General features: G+C 41.1%; 1 protein-coding gene across 5 annotated transcripts; it reads left to right on the top strand.

Annotated features, from left to right (window-relative positions):
• LOC135466167 (coiled-coil domain-containing protein 9-like) lies at positions 1-27,993 on the top strand. Of its 5 annotated transcripts, none has more exons than XM_064743545.1 (15): positions 1-35; positions 4,587-4,691; positions 5,010-5,135; positions 6,095-6,166; positions 8,358-8,453; positions 9,983-10,087; positions 10,615-10,746; positions 11,802-11,912; positions 12,636-12,806; positions 13,003-13,190; positions 15,555-15,649; positions 17,883-17,963; positions 24,623-26,236; positions 26,511-26,575; positions 27,208-27,993. In XM_064743545.1, the coding sequence occupies exons 2-15, from the start codon at positions 4,677-4,679 to the stop codon at positions 27,211-27,213; spliced, it is 2,877 nt and encodes a 958-aa protein (XP_064599615.1). In that variant the 5' UTR covers positions 1-35; positions 4,587-4,676; the 3' UTR covers positions 27,214-27,993. The 5 variants fall into 5 exon arrangements, with proteins under 5 accessions (XP_064599615.1, XP_064599616.1, XP_064599614.1 ...); XM_064743546.1 differs by having other exon boundaries at positions 11,799-11,912; positions 15,555-15,604; XM_064743544.1 differs by having other exon boundaries at positions 11,799-11,912.
• The last annotated feature ends 1 nt before the right edge of the window (position 27,994 follows it).

The following is a 27,994-nucleotide window of genomic DNA, read 5'->3' as shown; positions in this document are numbered from 1 at the left end:
CTGTAGAGTTGGGGGAAAATGGCGACTGGGTTTTCGTAAGTACTTGTCAAACTCTTGAAAATTTTCTCAGTTACATGTATCTTTTTGTATTGTTGCAAGTTTTGACGACCGCAAGTTGCTCATCTAAATGTTTTATGGGATGCTTTATTGTACGATGTCACAGACTGGCGAATGGCTTAAAAATATAAACTTTTGAGATGGAAGAAAACTCTTCCCAGCCTCTTCAGTCTCATGTCTCTCGTGTTTCCCTCAATCTCTGAGATCTCCTCTGCTACCTGGTGTGGTGATGGTGTTACACTGACGGAGGCGAGGGGTTGGGGAGCGGGGGAGAATGGCGTAGATGTTCTGTAGTTATTTGTGTAGTTGTTATTTGTTTATTGCATTTTTAATAAGGGTTCTTGCAATAGAGGTTAAACCTGTTTGCAGAATTTACGAAGGCGTATAGGACTCCGAATGTCCTTCTAGAAGGACTCAGTCAGTCTCAGTTTGTTGTTAAAAAATTTAAAATGGCACACTTTGCCTGCGTAGATGAACTAGAATGTCCCTAGATATGTATTGTTATATTTTCTAGAAATAAACAGTAAAATCAAGTGGAATAAATAATAAACTTTTAAAAATGTGTGTTTTTATAAGTGTTTAATTAAATTTTATTTAGACTTGACAGATGTCTTTCAAAGCATGGGGTGCAGGTAGTAAAATACATTAACTTGAATAGGTTTGCTGGTTCCATCACAGACTTTCATGCATGTGTCATTGTATCTACTTTTTCTGGGTTAGCCAGATAGAATTGGGTTGTCAGAAACGTAAATGTACCTCATGCTTATGTAACGATACAACAGAATTCTGGCACAGCACATTGGGAGATTTGAAACAATTTTTTTACAGCGCATGAAGGTTATAAGTTTCTGTTCGGCTGAAAGCTGAATATTTATAAAGCTCTAATAGAATAAAAAAACAGACAAACAAATTGTTCATTTACCACCCTGACAGAGTTCAACTTGTGTAATCATATGTTTCTGGAATGTATGTCATCAGGTAAACATGATGTTTACAAAACTAAATTAACAGACGATTCCCAACAGGAGATATGACATATCAAAGAACTGTGTCAGTCCTATAAACCGATTGCATAAACAAAGACGTCTTTCCAGTGTGCAAAATGCATATTGAGATGTCTACAATGGCAAGGCTTATGAGATGAAAATGTAAAGAAGATAGCATTAAGCAAGATAAGGCTGTTAGACTTCATGTAAGGCTGTTAGACTTCATGGATCTATTAAACTGTGAAGAAATGTAGGCATACGTATGATGTGTTTCTTGTTCAAAATCTACTATGTACTAACTATTACATAATGTTCAGCTGTTGCAGTGTATTGTAACCATGTGTCATGCTTTTTTTCCTTTGCTTGGCATTAAGCTAGAAAATCCATGTCAAAATTTAGGGACAATATAGAATGCAACAGTTTTTTTTTATTTGTTCACATCTAGGTGAAGACCCTTCCTATGTATCATGTGCTACAACTTGAAGAATGAAATATGATCAGAACATCTTTGCAGATTTTCCAAATTTGTAGTGAAGAAAACTTCACCTTGTATTTTGTTTGCATTCAGAGACTTGGTTCAATATCATGTAGTTATTCAGTGATAGCCATGTTAATATGCTGAATTGGCTTACAGTGTTATTCTTTATATTAGGGTTAAAAAACTTAATATATAGGGTGCTTCACTTATTGGGTAACACAGTAGGCAGATTTGTTCCCATCAACAGTGTTGTAATGAGAGAGGAGTTTAGTTGTTATCACAGCATTTACTGTCTGTCACAGACATAATTCATAGAGTCAGTCTCATCCTAACCAGTAACCCTAACTGCAAGGCTGACTACTGACAGGTGATAAAGCTGTAAGTTTATAGTCATTTTTGCTACACAGATGAAGACTGAAAGCTTATTTATATTCATACAATCATGTTAGAATATGTCATAACTAAATATACATCCCTTCTCCCCAGGAACCATTAACCATTTTTGTGATTTAAAATTTACAAACATTGTTTAATTGTAAAAATAATTTGTCAGAACATCAATAAAGTCAGTAGAACTATTTGACACTCTGTCATAAAAGTGTCAAAACAAAAAAAGAATGAAAAAAATAAGATCTGTGTGTAAGATCCTAGTTGCCTGTACGAAAGAATACATATTGCATATTATGGAAGTCAAATATGGATTTACATCAGAAAGGACAATATCAAATTTTTTTGGATGTTGTGCAGTATATGTCCATGGCACATACATGTATGCTTCAGGGATGTTAGGTTACATACGGATCAGAATCAATTTGGTATTATTATCATTTTGTTGCATAATCTGACAGTACTAAAAATTACTCTGTAGACAAACTTAATTTTGAGTGTTTTGTGCTAAAAGAAAGTGCTGGGAACTAAATTGTGCTTATTCTTATTGGGATAGTATAAAGCTGTCAGCTGTACCTAAATGTAGTTGAACTTGTGTTCATGTATACCTCAGTGTACTGATTTCATCTATTCCTGGTACGCATAGGGACTACGCCCAACCATGTGTGGCGACCAACAAGGCCCCCACTTGTGACCCTCATTTGAAGCCTGTGGTATATATAAAAGGGGCTGGGGTGACTGACATGCCTATGTTTACATCTGCTCTGAGGTATCATGTTAGCCCCCTTGTTCTTCCCTGCCAGCTGCAGAAACTGTCTTGTCATACAGCTACATGTAAGTCATGCAAAAGCTGTATCATACACATACTAAGTGCACACATAATACAAACTGGGTTAGTACAGACAGGGAATTATTGGGGTGAGGGGAAGGCGAACACAGCAGTGCATACATATACATGTACATGGTCACTGTTATTTTGTACTCGAACAGATTTTCCTTTAATGAACTGGAAGGAGTTGCCAGTGAATCATAATATATGTACATGTGTAATCACATCACAGTGTTTTTCCTGTCAGTATTTATTTCATTGAACATACATGTACCTGCTTGGAACAGATTGTATGATCAGAAATGACCAGTGTGAAATGTTGTGTTTACTTTGGGTCGTCATTTTGTGGGATTTGCATGAAAAATGAAGACTGATTTCCTGTAGCAGCCCTACTTTTGTTTTTCAGGCGGAGAGTTGATGGGTGTATAAATGTTGAATATAGGCTTATTTCTGCTTAGATACATAGGTGTGCCTAATTGTTTCCTGTTTGTGACTGGTGTTTATGTCAAAAAGGGTTTATCGAATGTATATGTACAAGTACTCAACTAGATACATGTAGTGCTATCAATGATACAGTCAATACGCACAGAATCTGAATCTACGGATGGTGGGGTGTTTCCCCTCCCACCATAATGCTGGCAGTAGTGGTATAAGTGAAATATTCTTGAGTATGGCATAAAACACCAATCAAATAAATAAATAAACTAGAACTGCATGCAGTTATACAGCTTCCAAGCAGTCTCTACACACAGCTTTTGGCGTCCACTTTCCAATCTGTCAGTTCTGTGCTCTTCTGAAAAGACGCCAGGTTTCTGTAATACGAGTGAAAAATTTCTGGTTTCTTTGCTGAAATAAAATTGGCAAGAGATTTACCAATTTATGGCTGCTGCTGATTTTGACCACTCCTTAGAAATTAACAAAGTACTAGGGATGAGTAGTTCGAGTAAGCCTTGTATCCACACTCAGTGGGGTAGAGTACCGCACATACATGTATTTACAGTTAGTGCCTTCCTACATGCCTATCCTGTGCCAGCTTATTGCATTCAAATCTTGATGTATTGGCACCAGACACATGCATGTAATAGGCTAGAATTCTGCATGTAAAATTACATAATGTTATTTGAGTTAAGCAGAGAGATGGGAGTATGTGGTGATACCATCTGTAGGTTTGTCTGTGTAGCTATTTCCCCCGTAGGGAAGGGTCCATGGGTAGAAAGACAAGAATCTTAACATTGCTGGCCATGCAAGCTTTTTCTGCCCAGCCAAACACCACACTCACTCTCAGTTGAGTCAACATGTACTGGGTATGTCGTGCAGTGTAATACTGTAATATATACATCATGTAACAGGCTCATGGCTACTTTCCAAGGGGTACGGGTTTCACCTGCCTGAAATTCCAGAGTGAACAAAGGTATTGTTAATGACCAAATTATTTGGTACCTTATGTACCTTATGTATTACTATACATGTAGGGCTTTGATCCACTTAACAATATAATGGTACATTAGGTGTGTTTATAATGAAACCGGCATCACACAGGCAAGGTTATGCTGGCTTCACTGTCAAGCAGGATAGGATTAGTTGGTTTTGGTAAGTGGAATTTAGAACGGGTGAAGATATTTTATGTATTGCAGAAATGAAAACTGGTGATATTAAGATTTTTTGTATGAACATTTAAACGTTCTTCATAATTGATACTTGTCTCACAGTTACTTCATGCAGATGGTCAGTTGATATGCTGCATGCTACGATGTAGATTGGACTCACTTCTCAGGTCTCTTGAATCGAAATCATGATGGAGTGTAGAATTTTTAGAGAGTTACCTGTAATGAAGGTTTGTATATTTCAGGAATTAAATCAGGGGCATACCTCCACCAGTTCTGTGTGGACACCAGACCAGTAAATCCTGCACACTGACAAGAAACATACATCGTGGACAATGGCGTACAACCAGGTACATGAAGGATATGAGCTGTGAAGGACGTCAGTTATTTGCATCCACAAAATTCAGTGTTTGACTGAAAGTTTAGGTTATTTTAGAGGAGTCTTAAAAAAAAAGCTTTCATGAGGTTGTTTTGTAGAGATTCTAATACATCTTATATCTTTATGGTGAGAAAAAGTTAAATGTGATTTGGTTGTAGATATTATTAGCATTTCATTTTCATTTGCCTGTGCTGAATTGCTGGAATGTTACATGTAGATATACTAATGCTAAAAGATGCTAAAAGTTATTAGTGAGTGTAGATGAGTGAGGATATGTTCATTTTGTCAGGCCTTCCAGCATCCCACAGAGGAGCTCTTCCTTGACATACTGACCAAGGAAGAAAGGGAAGCTTTACTCACAAAGAAAATGGAGGAGATTCGCAAGAAAAATGAAGCTCTCAGAAAGCGACATGAGGTGGGTGATCTGTGTTTTACAGTAGCTTCTGTAGCATAATGTAATCAAAGAGGTGGGTGATCTGTGTTTTACAGTAGCTTCTTTAGCATAATGTAATCAAAGAGGTGGGTGATCTGTGTTTTACAGTAGCTTCTTTAGCATAATGTAATCAAAGAGGTGGGTGATCTGTGTTTTACAGTAGCTTCTGTAGCATAATGTAATCAAAGAGGTGGGTGATCTGTGTTTTACAGTAGCTTCTTTAGCATAATGTAATCAAAGAGGTGGGTGATCTGTGTTTTACAGTAGCTTCTTTAGCATAATGTAATCAAAGAGGTGGGTGATCTGTGTTTTACAGTAGCTTCTTTAGCATAATGTAATCAAAGAGGTGGGTGATCTGTGTTTTACAGTAGCTTCTTTAGCATAATGTAATCAAAGAGGTGGGTGATCTGTGTTTTACAGTAGCTTCTTTAGCATAATGTAATCAAAGAGGTGGGTGATCTGTGTTTTACAGTAGCTTCTTTAGCATAATGTAATCAAAGAGGTGGGTGATCTGTGTTTCACAGTAGCTTATTTAGCATAATGTAATCAATCATTCAGAACCTTGAATTTCTTTGTAAAAGTGAAAGTTTAATTTATGCAGGATTTAAGAGTGCTTGAAAGATATTAGTAAAATATTGCTTGGAAACATTTAAATTTCTCTAATTTTTGTTTATTACTGTGTTTTTCATACTTGCAGAAACCGTAACGGTACAGTACAAACTGTGGATTATATATCTGGACAAACCTGACAGATAAATATATTTAATATTGGGAGGTTATGAAAATAATCATATTATGCCCTTTACATTTTTGTTTCATTTAAAACACACAGTGTTGTCGTGATTGTTCAGGGCTCCAGTCATTTTCATCCACTCAAAAATTGAACTCAAAGTCCAGGTTTTTTCTGGTATTCTTTTTTTAGAGCTGATCATCTTTTTCAGGAAATTGAAGCTGATAAGCGCTTGGCTGAGAAGCTGCAAAAACCTGTTGGGTCTCCAAAGAAGGAATCAAAGGTACAATATATTATTTTCCGTGTGTGTATCAGAATGTGATATGTGGCTGTCAAAAGTTAAAGTGATAGCACCTGACTAAATATTTTTTTAGCTTTTTTTTTCATCCCAGTAAAAGTTTAGTGAAAGTTCATTTTGAGGATGTTCCCATTATCAAAGGCAAGGTGATGTCACGTTCACTCTAGCTCTCTAACATCCAATTTATTGTCTGAATAATAGTCTAAGCAGTAGCATTTGACAGATAAAAGTTGTGGACTTCTGTGATGAAGGCTCAAGTGGTAAATATACTTTACTCTGAAATTAGACGTACTGGAAAAACATGTCTTCTACTGCTTGAACTGTTGATACAGTTGGCCTGCTGTATCATTTACTTGGATCTTCACAGACCCTGTTTCAATAGCCTAGCTGCAGATGAACAGTCGGGGTACACCTGGTTTAGGTTTGTAGCCTCTGGAGGGGTTGTGCTGGTGATTTTGACCCCTTTTAAATGTTTACAAAATTACAATAGGATTGTTGTACAACTAGATTCATGCTCAATAAATCCAAGTGCCACTGAGGCTGATCTAGGCATTCGACTGTCGCTGGATTTTATGCTTCAATTTTGTAGCGGTAGCATCTAAGATGAAAGCAGTAGTGGCCTGGTTATCGCGGAAGTCAGAGAAAGCACCTCAGCTTGAATACGACGTTTCAATAATTTTACTGTATTTTTAAAAAAAAAAGAAAAAACAGCTCATAAACCTTCAGCATCCCTAATGAATTTTTTCACTGACTGATATTTGTTATTTTAGAAACTGCTGACTAAACGCTTAAATGAATGATAAAAAATGTACTTGTGGAGATGAATGTGGTTTGGGCTGAGATGGTATGCTATACTGTCTGACATAATTTGTGATACCGTTGTTGAATATTACATGGCTTGTAAGTCAACTGATTTTATGTCTGTGGTGGTCTGCAACACTACGTGAAATGGCCCTTCAGCTACACATAACTGAATTGTTGTACACAATCTGAAATTGATGCCTTATGCTGTAGTTTTGTGTTTTCGTATGTCACTCATGGAGTAAATACATAAAGGCAACGCCACAGCTTAGGCCGTGCAATCTGATAGCAGCATGTTTGATTGGATGAAATTCTCAAGATGGCTGCCTCGGTCTTTCTAACGACCATTTGTGCCCTAGTGTCATTTTGTTCTACCTGCTTTTCAGTGAAATCTCATAAAAATAATGAAGCAGGATACTTTGTAGAAAGCTTGAGTATCCTACTTTTGATTGAAATATGTTTTAGCCAGGTGCTGTCTTGTCCTTTTAAGAGAATTTGCTCTACAGAGAAAACTTCTTACTCCAGAATGTACTTGTCACTTTTATAAAAGAAATATTGTAAATTGCCCCAAGACCTAAAACAGTAATAATCAGTGCCAAGCATGTTGATGTAAGCTATTTTGGACCCGTTAATCGCAATAAATGGAACTGGTTACAGAGTAGATTTATGTGCAATAATGATAATTATACATTAATATCTATCACTATATTGGTTGATTAATTAAGTTTATTTTTACACCTCCAGAAATAGGAATCATGTATCAGTATAGAAAATGTAATACTTTGTTATATTTGTGTACATGTGTGTTAGAGAACAGATTTCCTGGGTATGACATGCAACATCATTAGCCTTCGCCACGTTACTGCTACGCTTAGTTTCAATTCAATAGTTCAGATCTACATGCACTTTGTTTTCTCACCTCATACTGTTCCACTACAAATTGAGAAACTCCTTGATGGGTATCCGAAACAGCAACTGCATGTACATGTTTAGACATTGCCTTGGGTAATATTGATATACTGTATTTCTTCTAATGTTTAGAATAGATACTGGTAGTGTTGAAATCAAAAAATTGCAATTTGTCTCTTTCAAACTATATTGTATGTGCTATTTGGCATTCGTTGTCCATTCATATTCTTTGCATGTCTTCAAAAAGTTGAGTATGAATAAAATCTTTCAGCTTAAAACAGAGATATCATTTGCTGTTCCCTGTGATATTTTCTGCATTTTGCAATGTCTGTGTTCTTTTGGGCTCATTTACAAGCTGCACAGTATGTTAGCATTGATTCTCTTCCAGTAAAAACCATGTTTTTGTACTCCACTGCTTTTCATATGTGAACAGAATTTAGTGTGAGTTTGTTGTGTCAATATTTAGCCTTTACCAGGAGAAGACAAGCCAGCCCGATCTCGTGGTCGAGGCAAGCCCCAGTCTGCCCGTTCCCCTAAAGATAAACCTCCATTCAAATCACAGGTAGGTTAAGGATGCATGGTGTTTGTAGCTTGTTTGCATCATGCCTGTATCAACCTATTATATGTAAGTTAGTCAGTCAGTGTTTAACATTTCTCCATGGGCCCGTCATTCATGAAGCAGAACAGCCTGTGATGTAGCACACTTGGTAGCACAGTCTCAGTGTTGAGAAGAAAAAAAGCCTGTTTGAAATATGTGCTGTCTTGAGTTAAAAAGAAAACTAAATGAATCTGTGGATAAAGCAGTAACTTCATACCTGTTAACCTTATCCTAGATTGGCAAGAGCGAAAGTCATTATCTGTTCGCAATATACACATGGAAATGTTCATGGTTGGTACAGCATGTAAAACCTTGTATGCTGATTTAATGCATCATGTATCTTTGTGGTTTGCTATTGAATTATCCTGTTATCACATTTCCTGCCGAGCTGTATTTATATCCACATATCATGGTATGCACACTGTGGTAACCCATTTAGCCGTCTCTACAGGTATGCAAAGCCAGGCATATATTCGTCCATGTGTCTAGTCCAGCATGAAAATTTCAAACAAACTATACAACTCAGCCCGTCCTGATATATGGTATATACCATCTTTTAACAGTAACTCAGCCATTCAAACTTTGATTCAAATAAGTAAAGCGATTGTCCGCCACATTATGGAGCCTGGTTTCCAGCAAGACAAGATACGTGTGGCTTAAAGATGAACTGTTGACAACAAAATCCATTGACCAGAGTACCCTAATATTTAAAGACAAAACAAAAAAAAAAAACAAAAAAACAAAAAAAACAACAAAAAACAAAGAAAACAAAGTGAATTTTCAACAAAAAAACCTGTTGGAAGAAATTATTTGAACACCCAGCATATACTTGCGTAAGGTTCAAGTATGAAACATGGTGTAAGTTGGCTTGACTTCTTGATTAATAGGTTTTATGAGCGGGATTATTGTTAAGACTGGACATAGTTACAATCCGGATAACAAGTGGACTTAGTGTATACAAACATCAGGACGGGCTTGAGTGGTAATGTTAAGTGAAATGTTTTTGCTTGACGAGGTACGAATATGTGCTGGGCTATATGTACTGAGTGTCAAGCCTAGCTTGATGGGCTAACATTGTACATATATGTTTTCCTTACATTGCAATACAATATATTGTACAATTACAAAATTTGATATAAACTTGATAATCTTATGAGTAAAAAAAACACATAACAGAAATTTATATCACTCATGAATACGGATAAACCCTATTTAATATATACGTACATGTTCACTAACATTTCAGGTGTAAATCATGATGTTCTAGCTTACATATTCAGATCGTGTTTTAAAGACCATATGAATAATCACTACAGATGTGTTACTAAACTCAAACTCACTTCCTACACTTTACAACACACCTAAAGACATCCATGACATATGGCCTTGTTTTCATGCACTTTACCCGTGAAGGTTGAATGTGGGTTCTTAGTGATGTTGACATGTGTGGTAATGGTGTGTAACTGCATGGTGTGTGTTTATGACTAACCTAGGGCCCTGGATCACGCAGAAGGCGAGAGTTTGACCAGCATGGAAATGCCCTTATTCCACCAGAAAATCACATGTACTCTGACAGGGGCGATGATGACGATAAATTTGTGAGTCCAGAATTTCTCATTCCTCCGTAATATAATACAATCTCGTGATAAAATGGTCATTTGTTTTATTGTTATATTTAAAACATTTTCTATGATGTCCTGCCAAATGATTATGATCCTAACTGTTCATGGGCCTTCAAAGTGTTGAAAAAGTTGTAATTCCCCACATGAAAGTTGAAAAGTTATACAATTGGAGTAGATGGTTATTTGTCACCACCTGAAGCTCCAAAACAGAATTATCTGTTGTCAAAGCCTAATCCTTTGTATTCTTGGACCCTAAACCGTCCGACATTTCAAACATCTGCTGAATCTTTGCCATACCATAAAACCATTTCTTTTTAGCTTGTTTTCATGTTTTCAGACCATTGTAAAGAAAATAAATTTCTTAAGTGAGGTGCCTGCTTTTCTGCCTTATGAAATGATTTTCAGAGTGATACCATGCTTTATGTACGAGTCATTGTGGTTTGTGTTTTATTCACTTCACCCTTGATTAGCTGTTAAAGCCTGGCATGTGTGTTTTCGCCTAGTTTGAAAGTGAGGGTTTTCGCAACAGACAACCAGGTCATCAAGCTCAGTTTTATGACAAGGAAACGGATGTAAGGAATCATAGCACAAATAATGGTTTCAGCAGCTCTCACCATTATGGCCCTGAAGATTCTGTAAGTTAACACAGTATTGCAGTTCAGTTTGTTTCCAGTTTGTTTCTGTCTACGTCACCTCGATCGTTGGGGGAAAATTTCACCAGGTCATTATAATATTAAGAATATTAGCATTTCATTTGTGGCCAGTCGGAAGCTTACAATATTTCATGAAAACTATTTATAAAAACTGAATCCTTGAGTAATTTTTCCACAACTTGCTTGCTCTGAATTACCTCCCTTGTTTTATGACAGCCACTGTGACTTAATGCGAGAGATGGAACCTCGCCTATTAAAGCATATAGTATATAGGCTATGCCAAGAGAGTGAGAAATATTTTCTAGGCAACAGAGGGTAAAAAAAAAACATGATATTAGCCATGGGGATGGCAGAATTTGATGTTTTCGGCTTAAGAGTTTGCCGAAGCCGTCTATCGTATATAATGAGGGCCAGGATTTTAAAAGTCTCTGAATTGATTTCAAAAAAGCACAACTATTCTGGACATTCAGATAGGTTTACAAAATTAAAGTCCGTCTAATGCTAGGTTATCAAGAAGCTTATGTTGCCTTAACTCCTAAACTTGCAATTTGCGGTTTACTGAGGTCCCACCTACAAACAGTTTACTCCTCTTTAATGCATCTTTTAAGCGGGAGAGTGACCTCAAGGGAGGTAATTTAGTGCGTAACCATTGGCATTTGCCTGCACATGCCTATACAGATGAATGTACTTTGTTTTCTGTGCTCATGAGAGATAAGCGTTCATGTCATTCTTCAATCAGCTCACATGTTTGCAAGGTGTTTTTTCAAGCATATTCTGAAGGCATTATTCTGTGTTGACTCTTAGAGATATATTCTTTTTGTGAATCCCTGAAACTGGCCATTGCAACCGATACGGTTTTGTTTGCAAAAAATCTACTGTCATTGAGCTTTTCTTTCATACATTTTGTTGTAATGTTTCTGTTTTGTTTGTTACACTCAGATTTATTCATAACTAACCATTTTATGAGTTCATTCTGTGAATGCTAAAGCCTCGTACGTTTCTATGTCACTGCATGGATTATTTATTACTAACAGCAGAGGCGTGAGTTTTACAATAAACGACACCCACCTGAGTTTCGTAATGATGTGAATGAAGCATCAGCTAAACAAGAAAGCTGTTATACAGGTCGTCTAGGAGAAAGCAACTCTGTAAGTTGTTTCATTGCTTGATTTCTTCATTTGGGTAAAGCCTAACTCAGTATACATTTGTTTCCAGTGAACTGATTCTTAGCCACATGTAAAGTGAAAGTGTCGTATGATCTCAGTGGCAAACTTCTACCTCAACTTTGCACTCAGAATAAATATGATGTATCAAAGTAGTGCACTGGTAGATGTAATCAAGTTTATACTGTTAGGGCAGTAAAGGACTTTAACTGACATAACAGCCACTGTCATATGCGCGAAATATTCTTGAGTATGGTGTAAAACATCAATCAAATAAATAAAATCTACTCAACAGCTATCAGTACAGGACTATAAGGAAGCCTTTTATGTTTAAAAAATGTGCTAATAGGCGACAGTCAATGAGTTTTCAGTATTAAAAAGCAACTCGTACAGATCTGTACATGAGTCTTATACATGAAACTTAGAAGCTGCTGATGTTGGACTATACATGTATGTATATAAGAGTCTTCTGTAGACATATAAATAGCTACCAGTATACATGTACGTCTAGGAATGATGGTCTTCCAAATCAATGAAAGCAGTGTAGTATTGTTTCCATTTATTGTACAGTTTCTCTGTAGGAATATGTGTAGTTACATTAATGTCTGAAATAGAAATCATGTGACAAAATATATTTTATCCTCTCAAGTGTTACATCTGGGTACACTGCAAGTATGAACTCAGCTCTGTATGCTTGGCTGTTTTCAGGGTCCACCACCAGATCCAACCTTCAACTTCTTAGCGGACAGAAGCCGTGAAGGTCCAGGGAACAAGGATGTATCAAGGGATCGTGACAGTTCACGAAGACACCCTAAAAACTTTGGTGGCACAGAATTTCAAAATGTTAAAATGAAAATGAAGTTACAAAAAGATAAACACGTAAGTTTTCACCGGGCAGCTTGTATACCTGGCCACAGTAGTTATGATCGCTCACACATACTTTTTTTTTTAATTATGTAAAAGCAATAAGAAGTTCATGCAAAATCAAAAGTGTGGTTAGAGCATATTGTTGGTTTGTATAAAGAAGACAATTTGCCTTCTGTTTGTATGTAAATGTGCTTTTTAACATGGACAGGAGAGAGCATACAAAGGTCCTCCTGGGTCCAAAATGGAGATGAGTCTCTCGATGACAGGAAGGGAAAGGAGGCAGTATGTCGAATGGAAGGCTGAACGTGAGAAAGTGGATCAGGAGAGGATAGAACGCCAAAAATCTGCCTCTGGGGAGTGGAAAAGAGCCTGGGATGCTGAGAAACACCCCACAGAGTAGGTTTTAGTAACACCTTAAGGTACAAGTTTGAGATTTACTCCACTCAGAGGGTAAGAGAAACACCCCACCAATTAAAATGAAGGTTTTAGTTACTATCACTGTGAGGGTTTAAGAAACACTCCACTGAGGTGGTGTAAGAAACACCCAAAAGAGTGGGTTTGAGAAACACACCACTGTGCAGGTTTGGAAATTACTCTTCTCAGAGAGTTTGTGAAACAACCCATTGAGTAGGTTTGAGAAACAACTCACAGAATAGGCTTGAGAAACATCCCACAGAGTAGCTTTGAGTACTACACCTTAACAAGTAGGTTTGAGAAACACCCCACTGGGTAGATTTGCTAAACACCCTACACAGTAGGTTTGAGAAACACTCTACAGAGTACATTTCAGAAACATCCCACAGAGTAGCTTTGAGTACTACACCCCAAGAAGTAGGTTTGAGAAACACTCCACAGCTTAATGTTGAGAAACACTCTACAGCTTAATGTTGAGAAACACCACACAGAGTGGATTTGACAAACATTCCGCAGAGTAGGTTTGAGAAAAACTCTTCAGATTAGGTTTGAGAAACACTCCACAGAGCAAGTTTGAAAAACACTCCACAGAGTAGGTTTGAGGAATACCCCACAGTGTTCTCCACATAATAGGTTTTGGTGAAACTCCATAGAGTGGGTTTGAGTATTGCCCCACAGAGTAGGTTTGAGGAATACCCCACAGTGTTCTCCACATAATAGATTTTGGTGAAACTCCATAGAGTGAGTTTGAGTATTGCCCCACAGAGTAGCTTTGAGGAATACCCTACAGTGTTCTCCACATAATAGGTTTTGGTGAAACTCCATAGAGTGGGTTTGAGTATTGCCCCACAGAGTAGGTTTGAGGAATACCCCACAGTGTTCTCCACATAATAGGTTTTGGTGAAACTCCATTGAATGGGTTTGAGTATTGCCCCACAGAGTAGGTTTGAGGAATACCCCACAGTGTTCTCCACATAATAGATTTTGGTGAAACTCCATTGAATGGGTTTGAGTATTGCCCCACAGAGTAGCTTTGAGGAATACCCTACAGTGTTCTCCACATAATAGGTTTTGGTGAAACTCCATTGAATGGGTTTGAGTATTGCCCCACAGAGTAGCTTTGAGAATCACCTCACAAAACAGCTCTGAGAGTCACCTCACAGATCAAGTCTGACAAACACTCCATAGGGAAAATATTTCAAACAGTTCGAATCTGAAATACCCCATCAGAGTTGAAATGAGAAACATTCTACAGAGTAGGTATAAGGAAGTTCAGATCCAGAACATTACATACTTCAGGCACAAGGAGGGGGGATGGATATCCGTTAACTGACATTTTGGATAGGGCCTGCATACCACAGAGCAGAAGTAACGAAGACCCTGTGGGGTTGGGTTGGGTTGAGAAAGATTTTACAATGCAGCTTTGAAAAATATTCTGCAGTGCAAATTTGAGAGACATCGTACAAAATAGACTCGAGAGTCATTCCACAAAACAGCTTACAGGAACTTTGCACAGGGACAGTTTTAGGAGCGTCTGATAGAGTTGACTGGAACATCACACAAAGCGGGTGTCAGAAAACATCCACATAGCAGTTTTGAGAAGAACCTTACAGAACAAGCATTGTAAAGCCTAAGCTTCAAGAACAAGTCCTCCTGTGACACATTAGTACAAGTATGCAATTCCATTTGGAAATTGCCAAATTGTTGATTATACTAATATTTGTTTTGAATGTGTCCTCATTTCCAAAATCATGAAAATGCCTGAAGATGTTTTGGGAATGTATGTTTCAATACACAGGTTTTGAGACATTCCTTTTTGACGTGACGTCATTGCTTTATGGGGTAGATCAATCTATCAAATGTAACATGTGAAGAGAACTACATGTAATTAAAAAGGATTAGATAGATCTTCAGAATTATATTCTTCAGGTGGGTTTGGATTCCCAGTGTTGAAATAATAAGGATGTTTTGCTGATACTTTAATCCGAACACAATCCCTGCTGTGGTTAAGATGGGCAAGTAGCCCTTCTGTGCTATAAAATGCTGACGTCATTTTGCACAGGAACATCACTCTGTTGTCATAATGATGAAACTGTAAACCTACATGATGCCTTGATGCCTCTTACCAAGCCCACGGGGAGAAATATTTGTATGGTACATTGTTAAACCAAAGCTGCAATGACCGTCACCTTGTGTTATGTCTGTATTTGGTTTCATTTGGAAACTGAGGAAATAGTGGAGCATTTGTTTTCAGGACATCTGTTACATAGAGATACTTGCAAATAATTTCAAAATAGCTGATGGGAATCTGTGAAAATGTGGACTTCTTGTGTATTTATCTTTCAGTTACGATGACTCGCCCAACCCGCGGAGGTCTGAGCCAGGCCGCAGACCAGGTACACTGAGTGATCACCTGACACCTGAGCATGCTGCAAGCCTAAGTAATCCTCATTTTCTGTTCTCTGCAAGCCTTAATCCAGATGACCTTTTCCTAGTCAAATACATAACAAGGTAAATGGCAAAAAAATCTACTGTGTTGTAGAAGTAACTGCATTTAAAGTGAGATAATTATTTTGAAAGCAATATTTCCTTGAAAACAGTAAATTTTACGCAACTTGTGAAGATGACAAGATCTGAAATTGGAAGTCTGGTTCTCTCGGTTGTCATAAAGTTCTATTTTTTGTGCGGGTAGTTTTTTGCAGCAAAATCCATAACAAAAACTATACATGGATTTGACCAAAATTGAGGAGCAGTGGGCTCACTGGAGCAAAATATATTGCATTGTCTGTGTCGGATGGTATCTGGATTGGGGCTTTGTACCATTTCATTTGTTATTATGTTTACACATCTGCTTTGGAGTAGAAGCTTGAATCATAGATTTGTAGTCTGTAGAGACTTGGGCATATTTAATACTAGTGTTTGTTGACATCTCACACGGATGATATCCCCCAATATGTCTTTTATTCACAAGTATGAGCATGGTGATGATGCTGTTATTAGGTGGTTGATCAGTACAAGAGGTCTGTATGGGTTTGCTTTGTTGTTTCTTGTATTTTCAATCTTTTCAATTTTTTTTTGAGCAGAAATTAATCAGTGGGATATTTTATGTAAAGTGTTGTTTGTGCATTTAGGAGGATGTTTAACTCTGTAATTAGGTATTTTTCACTTACATCACACGGTGGATTCGGGAAAACTTGAGTGCGTGGAAACAACTGGGGGACTTGGAGCAAACCACTGACATTCATCAGGTACCTGACAAAGCTTTTACTGATGCTGCAGCGTTATTAGCGAAACCTTGATTTGAACATGCTGCCTTGACCATTGGTCAGTGACCAGTTGGCTGCATTGAGCTCAAAACTCCAGCTGAAGAAACTGCAATGCTTTCTTTGTAAATTAATGAACAATTTCTGGACCAATTTGTGGAACAGAGAAGTGTGAGCACAAAATAGTTGTGATGATGAGCATGAGGCCTGAAATAAGAGAGGAATTTTACCTCTGAAATTCTTCAATCTTTCATCCATGTATGAATTTCATCACTCTAGACCTCGCTGGTCTAAAATGTAAAATGTATTAGTAAGATTAAGTATTTAAAATGGCAACAGGTTTGGGTTCAAGCTGCATGGAAAATTACTTTGACATCTTATTGAAATCTGATAGAATAACAAAAGTGTGTGTGTATCGTGAGTTAAACGTTAAGGCACAATCAAATACATAGCCATTATTTGTAAGTGAGTTTACAAAGTTAACTTCCAAACAGGATATTGAGAAAGGTGTTGTGAATTATAACTAAGTGTTGAGTCACAGAATCTGGTACACTGTATCTCTGATGTGCTAACCTCTGCAAAACACCTGGCCTGAACCTGGGTCTGAATCTGTAATCCTCTGAATCATGTGTACGAATGTTATGTTTTAAAGTTTTTATCAGTTGCACCTATGGCCAGAGCTTTTAAAGTTTGGATCACACATATCATATGAACACTGTTTTAAGTTTCAGTTACAAGTATGAGCGCTACGTTTTATTAAGTCTGCTTTCATTTTAAGCATTTGAGATCTACAATGTAGTCTGCTTTATCATTTACACGTGTATTTATATACTTCATTTGGATTTCCTGATTCGTTTGGTAATCTGTTCCGCCGTTGCTTGGTTTGGGCATATTGCATGGTTTTTATTGTAGTGGCATGGTGATCAGTTTTGGGTTGAACCAAATAATTTCTAAAATTTTGCATCAGAGAGTGAAATGTTTTGAGTGATACATGTAATTTTTGTGATCAAAAATGATAGTTGCAGGTTTTTAACGAAGTGATTTGTGTGCAAATGTACATATGTGAACCTGAGTATTAACATATCAAGGCAGTGATATGTTAACTTTGACAAAATGAACATAGGTTCTTGTTTAAAAGCTACTATTTTATTAAAATGGTATTAAGGGGTATGCCCGGTCTCCCAGTATTGTTGCTATTGTAATTTTGGGGTTTAAGTGGTTTACAAATTCTTCAATTTAAAATGTATATTTTACATCCATTATTCTTTTTGTTTCTCAAGAACTTACTTTCTATGGATGTGATTTAAAAGAGCGCTTGTAACTTGTAACTCTTGTGTGGTTCAGAGCCATAAAAGCATGAGTGTCAACATGAAGTGTAGCAGGGTTTGTAGGTGTGCTCTTGTGTTTGAAGCGGGTCGAATTGGCAGCGGGCGGTTCGTACACACAGAGAGGACTGAGGAGAGACAGAGAGGGGACGCCCCTGGACAGAGAGGTACTCCTTCCCTGCCGTCTGCATGCCATCACCAAGAGCACCTCACACTTTCTTGGGTGACTTACATGTACACCTACCCTACCCCTGCCTATGTGCATGTCATCACCCCTAATTTTTGTCCCGCCTCCCTGTGTGATGTGTACCCAAAGTCTACCTGTGTGCATGCCTCACCCCTAACTTTTGTCTCGCCTTCCTGTGTGATATGTACCCAAAACCTACCTGTGTGCATGTCATCACCCCTAAATTTTGTCCCGCCTCCCTGTGTGATGTGTACCCAAAGCCTACCTGTGTGCATGTCATCACCCCTAAATTTTGTCCCGCCTTCCTGTGTCCCACCTTCCTGTGTCCAACCTTCCTGTGTGATGTGCACCCAAATACTGCCTGTGTGCTTGTTATCTCCCCTAACTTTTGTCTCCTGTGTGATGTGTACTCAAACCCTGCCTGTGTGCATGTCATCACCCCTAACTTATGTCCCGCCTTCCTGTGTGATGTGCACCCAAATCCTGCCTTTGTGCATGTCATCACCCCTAACTTTTGTCCCGCCTTCCTGTGTCCCGCCTTCCTGTGTGATGTGCACCCAAATCCTGCCTGTGTGCTTGCTATCTCCCCTAAATTTTGTCTCGCTTTCCTAAATTTTACGCAACTTGTATTAGTGAAGATGACAAGATCTGAAATTGGAAGTCTGGTTCTCTCGGTTGTCATAAAGTTCTATTTTTTGTGCAGGTAGTTTTTAGGGGTGTGTACCCAAATCCTGCCTTTGTGCATGTCATCACCCCTAACTTTTTTCCCCCCTTCCTGTGTGATGTGTACCCAAAGCCTACCTGTGTGCATGTCATCACCCCTAGCTTTTGTCTCGCCGTCCTGTGTCCCGCATACCCAAAGCCTACCTGTGTGCATGCCATCACCCCTAACTTAAGTCCCGCCTTCCTGTGTGATGTGTACCCAAAGCCTACCTATGTGCATGTCATCTCCCCTAACGTTTGTCTCACCTCCCTGTCTGATGTGTACCCAAATCCTGCCTATGTGCTTGTTATCTCCCCAAACTTTTGTCTCGCCTTCCTGTGTCCCGTGTACCCAAAACCCTGTCTGTGTGCAAGCCATCACCCCAAACTTTTGCCTCGCCTTCCTGTGTCCCGCGTACCCAAAGCGTGCATGCCATCACCCCTAACTTTTGTCTTGCCTTCCTGTGTCCCGCGTACCCAAACCCTGTCTGTGTGCAAGCCATCACCCCTAACTTCAGTCCCGCCTTCCTGTGTGATGTGTACCTAGCTCTTCACCTCTCTCTTCTCGAACCATCATGGGTGAAATACTCCACCCCTGCCTGAATCATTATGCCATCACTCCAGCTCTTCACTCCTCGTAGATGACATACTTCATTCCTGCCTGTATCAGTGTGCCATCACCCCGCTCTTCACCCCTCATGGGTGACATGCTTCACCCCTGCTTGCACCTTCACTGCTCTCTTACCATCATGGGTGACATACCCCCCCCCCCCCCCCCCCCCCCCCCGAGCGGTATCAGTGTGCCATCACCCCCAGCTCTTCACCCTCACTGCCCCTCTCACCATCATGGGTGACATACCCCCCCCCCTCCCGAGCGGTATCAGTGTGCCATCACCTCCAGCTCTTCACCCTCACTGCTCTCTTATCATCATGGGTGACATACCCCCCCCCCCCCCCAACCTGTATCAGTGTGCCATCACCCCCAGCTCTTCACCCCTCACTGCTCTCTTATCATCATGGGCGACATACCCCCCCCTCCCCCCCCACCCACCTGTATCAATGTGCCATCACCCCCAGCTCTTCACCCTCACTGCTCTCTTACCAACATGGGTGACATACCCCCCCCCCCCCCCCCCCTCCTGAGCGGTATCAGTGTGCCATCACCCCCAGCTCTTCACCCTTCATTGCTCTCTTACCATCATGGGTGACATACTCCACCCCTGCCTGCATCAGTGTGTCATCACCCCCAGCTCTTCACCCTTCATTGCTCTCTTACCATCATGGGTGACATACTCCCCCTCCCGAGCGGTATCAGTGTGCCATCACCCCCAGCTCTTCATCCTTCATTGCTCTCTTACCATCATGGGTGACATACTCCCCCTCCCGAGCGGTATCAGTGTGCCATCACCCCCAGCTCTTCATCCTTCATTGCTCTCTTACCATCATGGGTGACATACTCCACCCCTGCCTGTATCATTGTGCCATCACCCCCAGCTCTTCACCCTCACTGCTCTCTTACCATCATGGGTGACATACCCCCCCCCCCCCCCCTCCCGAGCGGTATCAGTTTGCCATCACCCCCAGCTCTTCACCCTCACTGCTCTCTTACCAACATGAGTGACATACCCCCCCCTCCCGAGTGGTATCAGTGTGCCATCACCCCCAGCTTTTCATCCTTCATTGCTCTCTTACCATCATGGGTGACATACTCCACCCCTGCCTGTATCAGTGTGCTATCATCCCCAGCTGTTTCCCTCTAATTGCTCTCTTACCATCATCATGGCTGACATACTCCCCCTCCCCACCTGCATGTATGAGGGTGCTATCACCCCCAGCTCTTCACCCTCACTGCTCTCTTACCATCATGGGTGACATACCCCCCCCCCCCCCCCCCAACCTGAATCAGTGTGCCATCACCCCCAGCTCTTCACCCTTACTGCTCTCTTATCATCATGGGTGACATACTCCGCCTCCCAAGCGGTATCAGTGTGCCATCACCCCCAGCTCTTCACCCTTCATTGCTCTCTTACCATCATGGGTGACATACTCCACCCCTGCCTGTATCAGTGTGCTATCATCCCCAGCTGTTTCCCCCTAATTGCTCTCTTGCCATCATCATGGCTGACATACTCCCCCTCCCCACCTGCCTGTATCAGTGTGCCATCACCCCCAGCTCTTCACCCTCACTGCTCTCTTACCATCATGGGTGACATACCCCCCCCCCCTCCCGAGCGGTATCAGTGTGCCATCACCCCCAGCTCTTCACCCTCACTGCTCTCTTACCATCATGGGTGACATACCCCCCCCCCCCTCCCGAGCGGTATCAGTGTGCCATCACCCCCAGCTCTTCACCCTTCATTGCTCTCTTACCATCATGGGTGACATACTCCACCCCTGCCTGTATCAGTGTGCTATCATCCCCAGCTGTTTCCCCCTAATTGCTCTCTTGCCATCATCATGGCTGACATACTCCCCCTCCCCACCTGTCTGTATCAGGGTGCTATCACTCTCAGCTCTTTACCCCTCATGGCTCTCTTAGCATCATGAGTGACATCCCCCCCCCCCCCCTTACACACACATGTATCAGTGTGCCATCACCCCCAGCTCTTCATCTCTCACTGCTCTCTAACAATCATGGGTGACATACCCCCCCCCCCCCCCCCCTTAAGCTCTTTACCTTCACTGCTCTCTAACCATCATGGGTTAAGTACTCCACCCTTGTCTGTATCAGTGTGCCATCACCCCCAGCTCTTCACCCTCATTGCTGTCTTTCTCTTACCATCATGGGTGATATCCTCCCCTCCCCCTTTAAGCTCTTTAACCCTCACTGCTCTCTTACCATCATGGGTGATGTACTCCACTTTTGCCTGTATCAGGGTGCCATCACCCCCAGCTCTTCACCCTCATTGCTGTCTTTCTCTTACCATCATGGGTGACATCCCCCCTCCCCTTTTAAGCTCTTTAACCCTCACTGCTCTCTAACCCTCATGGGTGACGTACTCCACCCTTGCCTGTATCAGTGTGCCATCACCCCCAGCTCTTCACCTGCATTGCTCTCTTTCTCTTACCATCATGGGTGATTTCCCTCCCCCCCTCCCCCTTTAAGCTCTTTAACCCTCACTGCTCTCTTACCCTCATGGGTGACGTACTCCACCCTTGCCTGTATCAGTGTGCCATCACCCCCAGCTCTTCACCTGCATTGCTGTCTTTCTCTTACCATCATGGGTGATTTCCCTCCCCCCCCCTCCCCCTTTAAGCTCTTTAACCCTCACTGCTCTCTTACCATCATGGGTGACGTACTCCACCCTTGCCTGTATCAGTGTGCCATCACCCCCAGCTCTTCACCCTCATTGCTGTCTTTCTCTTACCATCATGGGTGACATCCCCCCTCCCCCTTTAAGCTCTTTAATCCTCACTGCTCTCTAACCCTCATGGGTGATGTACTCCACCCTTGCCTGTATCAGTGTGCCATCACCCCCAGCTCTTCACCCTCATTGCTGTCTTTCTCTTACCATCATGGGTGACATCCCCCCTCCCCCTTTAAGCTCTTTAACCCTCACTGCTCTCTAACCCTCATGGGTGATGTACTCCACCCTTGCCTGTATCAGTGTGCCATCACCCCCAGCTCTTCACCTGCATTGCTCTCTTTCTCTTACCATCATGGGTGATTTCCCTCCCCCCCTCCCCCTTTAAGCTCTTTAACCCTCACTGCTCTCTTACCATCATGGGTGATGTACTCCACCCTTGCCTGTATCAGTGTGCCATCACCCCCAGCTCTTCACCCTCATTGCTGTCTTTCTCTTACCATCATGGGTGATATCCCCCCTCCCCCTTTAAGCTCTTTAACCCTCACTGCTCTCTTACCATCATGGGTGACGTACTCCACTTTTGCCTGTATCAGTGTGCCATCACCCCCAGCTCTTCACCCTCATTGCTGTCTTTCTCTTACCATCATGGGTGACATCCCCCCTCCCCTTTTAAGCTCTTTAACCCTCACTGCTCTCTAACCCTCATGGGTGACGTACTCCACCCTTGCCTGTATCAGTGTGCCATCACCCCCAGCTCTTCACCTGCATTGCTCTCTTTCTCTTACCATCATGGGTGATTTCCCCCCCCCCCCCTCCCCCTTTAAGCTCTTTAACCCTCACTGCTCTCTTACCATCATGGGTGATGTACTCCACCCTTGCCTGTATCAGTGTGCCATCACCCCCCAGCTCTTCACCCTCATTGCTGTCTTTCTCTGACCATCATGGGTGACATCCCCCCCCAACCCCTTTTAGCTCTTTAACCCTCACTGCTCTCTAACCCTCATGGGTGACGTACTCCACCCTTGCCTGTATCAGTGTGCCATTACCCCAAGCGCTTCATCCCTCACTGCTCTCTTACCATCAAGAGTGACATACTCCCCTCCCGACCTGTATCGGTGTGCCATCACCCCTAGCTCTTCACTCCTCACCGCACTCTTACCGTCAAGGGTGACATACTCCCCCCTGTCTGTATCAGTGTGCCATCACCCAAAGCTCTTCAACCCTCACCTGGTTGATGTGCTGCACCTGTGCTTGTATTTGAGCTCTTTGACATCATCCTGGATCATCAAGTGATTGATTGGTGTTTCTGGGAAATGCACATTATAGGTCGCAGCTGTGACCGATGTGCGCTCAAATGCTGTGTACATGCAGTTGCATCGTCAGCAGAGCCACAGTTTCAATTTGACGTGTAACAATGGATCTACTGTCAATTATGACATTAACAGTGCGCATTTCAGCTGGAATATTGTCATCTGTGAATGTTAGAACTGCAGTATTCTATAGCAATAATAGCACTGACATGGGACCAGAAATACTGGCTTTGCTACTTCATCATCATTGCTTCTACAAAGTAGAGTGTTATAAGATTTTGTACAAAAAACAGGAGTTTCATCAGTTTGTTGGTGCAGGTTGTAATGCAGCATTGCTTTGACCTTTGACATCAGAAGCCTTGCTGTATCAGGTGTCAGGCAATATCATGTAGGTGAACCCATCAGTGGTTACATGAACCACCAACATCGTCTTACCAGTTACATGGACATCCATAGTCAGAATAGGCAGATGGGACGTCACTTAAAGAGATGCAACATCAAGGTGGTCAGAGGTGCCAGCTGTGGTGGTAGCTAGCAATGTAATAAACACATTTTACATCACCCTCTGTATGTTTATGATTGTTTTTGTGAACTGATGGATATACTTTATGTACACCTCAGCACTTTATGTGCATTGTTTGATATTTTATCTGTATTATGTCACATGCTGTGTGTTAGGATTATGGTGGCTAGTGTTGTATGAGTTCAGATGAGACAGCACAAACCAGAAAAAGGCTCTCAAAAACATTGTGATAAAAGCCAGTATGCATATTGGAATATAAGATTTTCCCTCAGTCCGTTGATTTTTTGTTTTCTCTTAATATCATGTACTAAAATAAAGGAATCGAAAGAACCACTAAAATTTGTTTTCATACACATTATTATTTTTCCACCAACATGTGTGTGTTCGGTATAGGTGTGTTTGCCCCTGAGCTCAGTGGGCTCCAAGTTTTACCCCTCTTTTTTTCTATCAACTTGCTGATTCACTGTAGCTATGATACTTGAAATGCAGGGCTTGAAATGCTGAATCTCCTCGATTCACCTAGATCTAATCGGCCTTCTTATTCCAAAGTGTCCATTTTTTTGACCTGCCAATCCAGATTTGACTTGTCATTAAAACATTTATTACAAATACATGATCAACATTTCCCATGCTGTAAATAAATACTTTGATTTCGATTTGCAATTAATGCTAGGACATTGCTCTCAATTTATTTGCCTGAAGTATTAACCAACAGCTGTTCTTATAAAGAGCTGTTAGCTAATACCTCTATTTATCTGTTGCTCTGAAGTTATATTTCATGTATTTGCATTTGTAGGTATGCCATCTGATCATGGCAAACCTCAAGGGGCTCGTGGAAGAGGGCGAGGCAGAGGCAGAGGGCGTGGTCGAGGGGCCCCACGTGTCCGCAGCACGTCATCTGGGAGTGATGATCAGTCGAGAAAGGTGGAGCAGCAGGAGGACCTCCTCGTGGTCAAGTTTGATAACTCCCCCGGGGACCACAGCGTGGAGGTGGAGTATGCAGACAACAACAACCACAGGACCAGAAACCACAACAGTGGCAGGGCAGGTTCACAGGAGAAAAATGGGCAGCGCAATGGCAAGTCTAAATCAAAAAGGAAAAGCCCATCCAAAACCGTGGCCCCACCGAAACATGAATCTGGGGAGGAGTATTGGGAGGATGACATATTTGCGGATGCAGAGCTGATCGCTGAACAGACCTCTCCAGAGGATTTCCTGCCTGCGATACGATCTAAGGAAGCAACACCTGTCCCTGAGCTGTCCTCCGTGGACCACACCCCTAGTTACACGGGAGAGGACTACCAGGAGGATTGTATGGAGGATAGTGTGGAGGATGTGGGACTGATGCATAAAAAGGGGGAGGAAAAAGCAGGAGAACTAGTGGAGGAGCAGAACAATCCTCATCAAGAGGAGGATGACTCACAGAAGGAAGGTGCCTCCCTGAGCAAGTCCAGCCACAGTGTGAGTACTGGGGCGTCTGACGAGTGGGAGGATATCCCTGAAGATGACGAGTTTTATGGGATGGATGACAGCTTTGGGGAGGAAGGGGAGGATCCGCAGAGTCCTCCTCAACTGCAGCATGGAAGCCAAATTCAGTTTCAGACAGACACTGCCGAGAGTTCTGCTCCAGAGCTTAGCATGACAGGATCAGAAGCTGAAACAGGCGAGAAGTCCTCAGAAAACACACCTGTGGCCACACCAAGGTCCTCTTCTGAGAGAGAAACCCTCAAGATTAATGTGGAGCTAAAAATTCCTGAGAAATCAGATCCGGCATCTCAGGCTCTGTCTCCTTTAACCCCTCTCAAAACTCCGACAGACCATGTCAAAATCCTGGACTGGGCCGCTGAGATGGAAAAGGGGGGAAGCCCCACATTCAGCCCAAAACACAGCCCCAAGAAGAGTCCGCTTAAAGCTGCTGAGCAAACATCAAATGTTAGTCCTGCAGAGAGCGCAGAGTGCGGTAAAGCTGTGGAGAGCTCTCTGGCTGGTGGAGACAGTACACCCTCTACTGCAGACTCTGAAATACCCAAGGACAGCAGCCAGCCCCACCACATGACCGAATCCCCTGATGATCCCCAGTGTGCAGGTAACGCTGACAACATAGAAGCTCTGTCAGACGATAAATGTGCAGGTAATGTTGAAACCACTGAAAGCTCCTACACTCAATTGGACGACAAGTGTGCTGAGCACACAAACGTTCAACCTGATAATACTGAGACAGGCAGACTAACAGAGAAACAGACTGATGACTGTAGCTCTGTCAGTGGTACAAAAGATGGCCAACCAGCTACCGCAGAGAGCTGCCATTCAATAGGTGAGTCTCAAAGGGAGAGAACCCCTCTTGCTGGTGATAAAGGGGCTGTCAATGAGAAGTCCTTACAAGAAGAATTACATGATTATGTAAAACAAGGTGAGTACTCCCTTGATGTGATCAGAATTATTTAGTGTAGTACAAATAATAACCATGAAATACAATGATAATGCAATAAATTTAATACTGTAAACTTTCAGCGGTAATATTTCATCTTTTAAACTGTCATGAATCCCTTGTACTTTCTCTGACTGAAATGTAAACAAGAAATCTCTTTATGTGAGGGAAGGATTGATTCCATTATAAATGGCTTTCTCTTTGACTGAGTCTGTTGTTGTAAAGTTTTGATAGTTAAATAATTGTGTCGTTGTAGGCATGAGGAATGCATCTTTACCGCAGGTTAAAGGTGACAACATGCTGTTTGATGGTGCTTCAGTGGTAAGTTAATAAAGTGATATGTTCTTTCTCTTGGTTTCTGCTGGTTGAGATCCGTTTAACTTACAGTGTACACATGCTCCACTCAGGTATTAGGTGTAGCATGAAGACTAGTCGAATTTCTTTGTCTTGAAGAACCTCATTCTCTCTTATCTTTCCTGGTCTCCTGTGGACAGTGTGGCTGTTGTCCTGTGGACAATGTGGCAAAGGAAACTTTCAAATGTTTTGAAAACAACAACCACCACAACACAGCACTTAAAAACGATGGCCCAATTAAATGTCTAAGTGAATTGATGTATCAGTGTTTACACTTGAGCCTAACTGAGCCTGAATTATTTAAAGTGGGTTTGGGCCATTCAGAATCCAAGAAAGTAACAGCCTTGAAGCCCTGTTTGTTGTTATAGTTTAAACAGTTTAACTACCAAACTGTTTGCTGAATACAAGAGATGTAAAGCAGCATGAGGAGCTCTGATTTTATCTGGCCACAAACCATAATCTTTTGTAGGCCTGGCTACATTTTTCCTCAAATAAATGTAACAGTGAACTTTTGTAATAATTTTTTTATATATGAGATTCAATTGCCTGGAGTGGAATTTGAATTAAGCAATGTTATGTCATCCTCTCTTTGTTTTCAGGAGTAGGAACATTTCTTGAAAATGTGCACCATGGAAAACTTTCGAAAAAATTGCAATGGTGAATATGAAATGTTGAAGAGTTTACTCCTGTATAAGTGAGCTTAATTCTTCACACAATAGTATTATTATTCTGTGGTAATGACATATCTGTTGTAATGGTATGTTCACATGATAAAGAATGAGTATTGGCTCATGTACAAGATTACAAGAAGAATTGTTTGAATCCCAGAACACTGACAATACCATTTCAGAAGTCTGTGAGCTATTTCAAATTCTGTATTTTGACACACATATTTTGTACTTGACTGCTGTGTGAAATTTGATAACCTACAGTACATAACTGAGACTTGTACTAGTAATTTCCCAACATGTTTGTTTTTTTGCATTTATAAACTGATTTGCATTGACTCTTTGAGTGGGACTCTCGTAAATACCTTCAGCTCACAACTGTTCTTGTTCTGACATCCCGTCTTTCTGACAGGTGGTCTCTAATGAAGGTGAATGTACACAGCTTTATATTGAATAGGACTGTTTTATTTTTTTTGCATTGCTGTTTTTTGAGCTGAAAAATGTATTTTTATAAAGATCTTGTTTATGTAGTGGGTGGGTAAAAAGTCAGATGTGCTACATCTGGAAGGCACCAGGTATTTTCTAAGATTGTATCACAGAATTGTATTCAAATATCAAGCATAAAATTAAAGGAGGTCACTAAGGTTTTTTTGCTGCATTGTGAAGCATCTTTACTTAAATTTATTCTGTATCTGGGAATTTGGTTTGATGATGATAA

This window comes from Liolophura sinensis, chromosome 6, assembly GCF_032854445.1.
Source record: "Liolophura sinensis isolate JHLJ2023 chromosome 6, CUHK_Ljap_v2, whole genome shotgun sequence".
NCBI classification, from domain to species: domain Eukaryota; kingdom Metazoa; phylum Mollusca; class Polyplacophora; order Chitonida; family Chitonidae; genus Liolophura; species Liolophura sinensis.
This window is presented reverse-complemented; position numbering and strand designations above follow the sequence as displayed.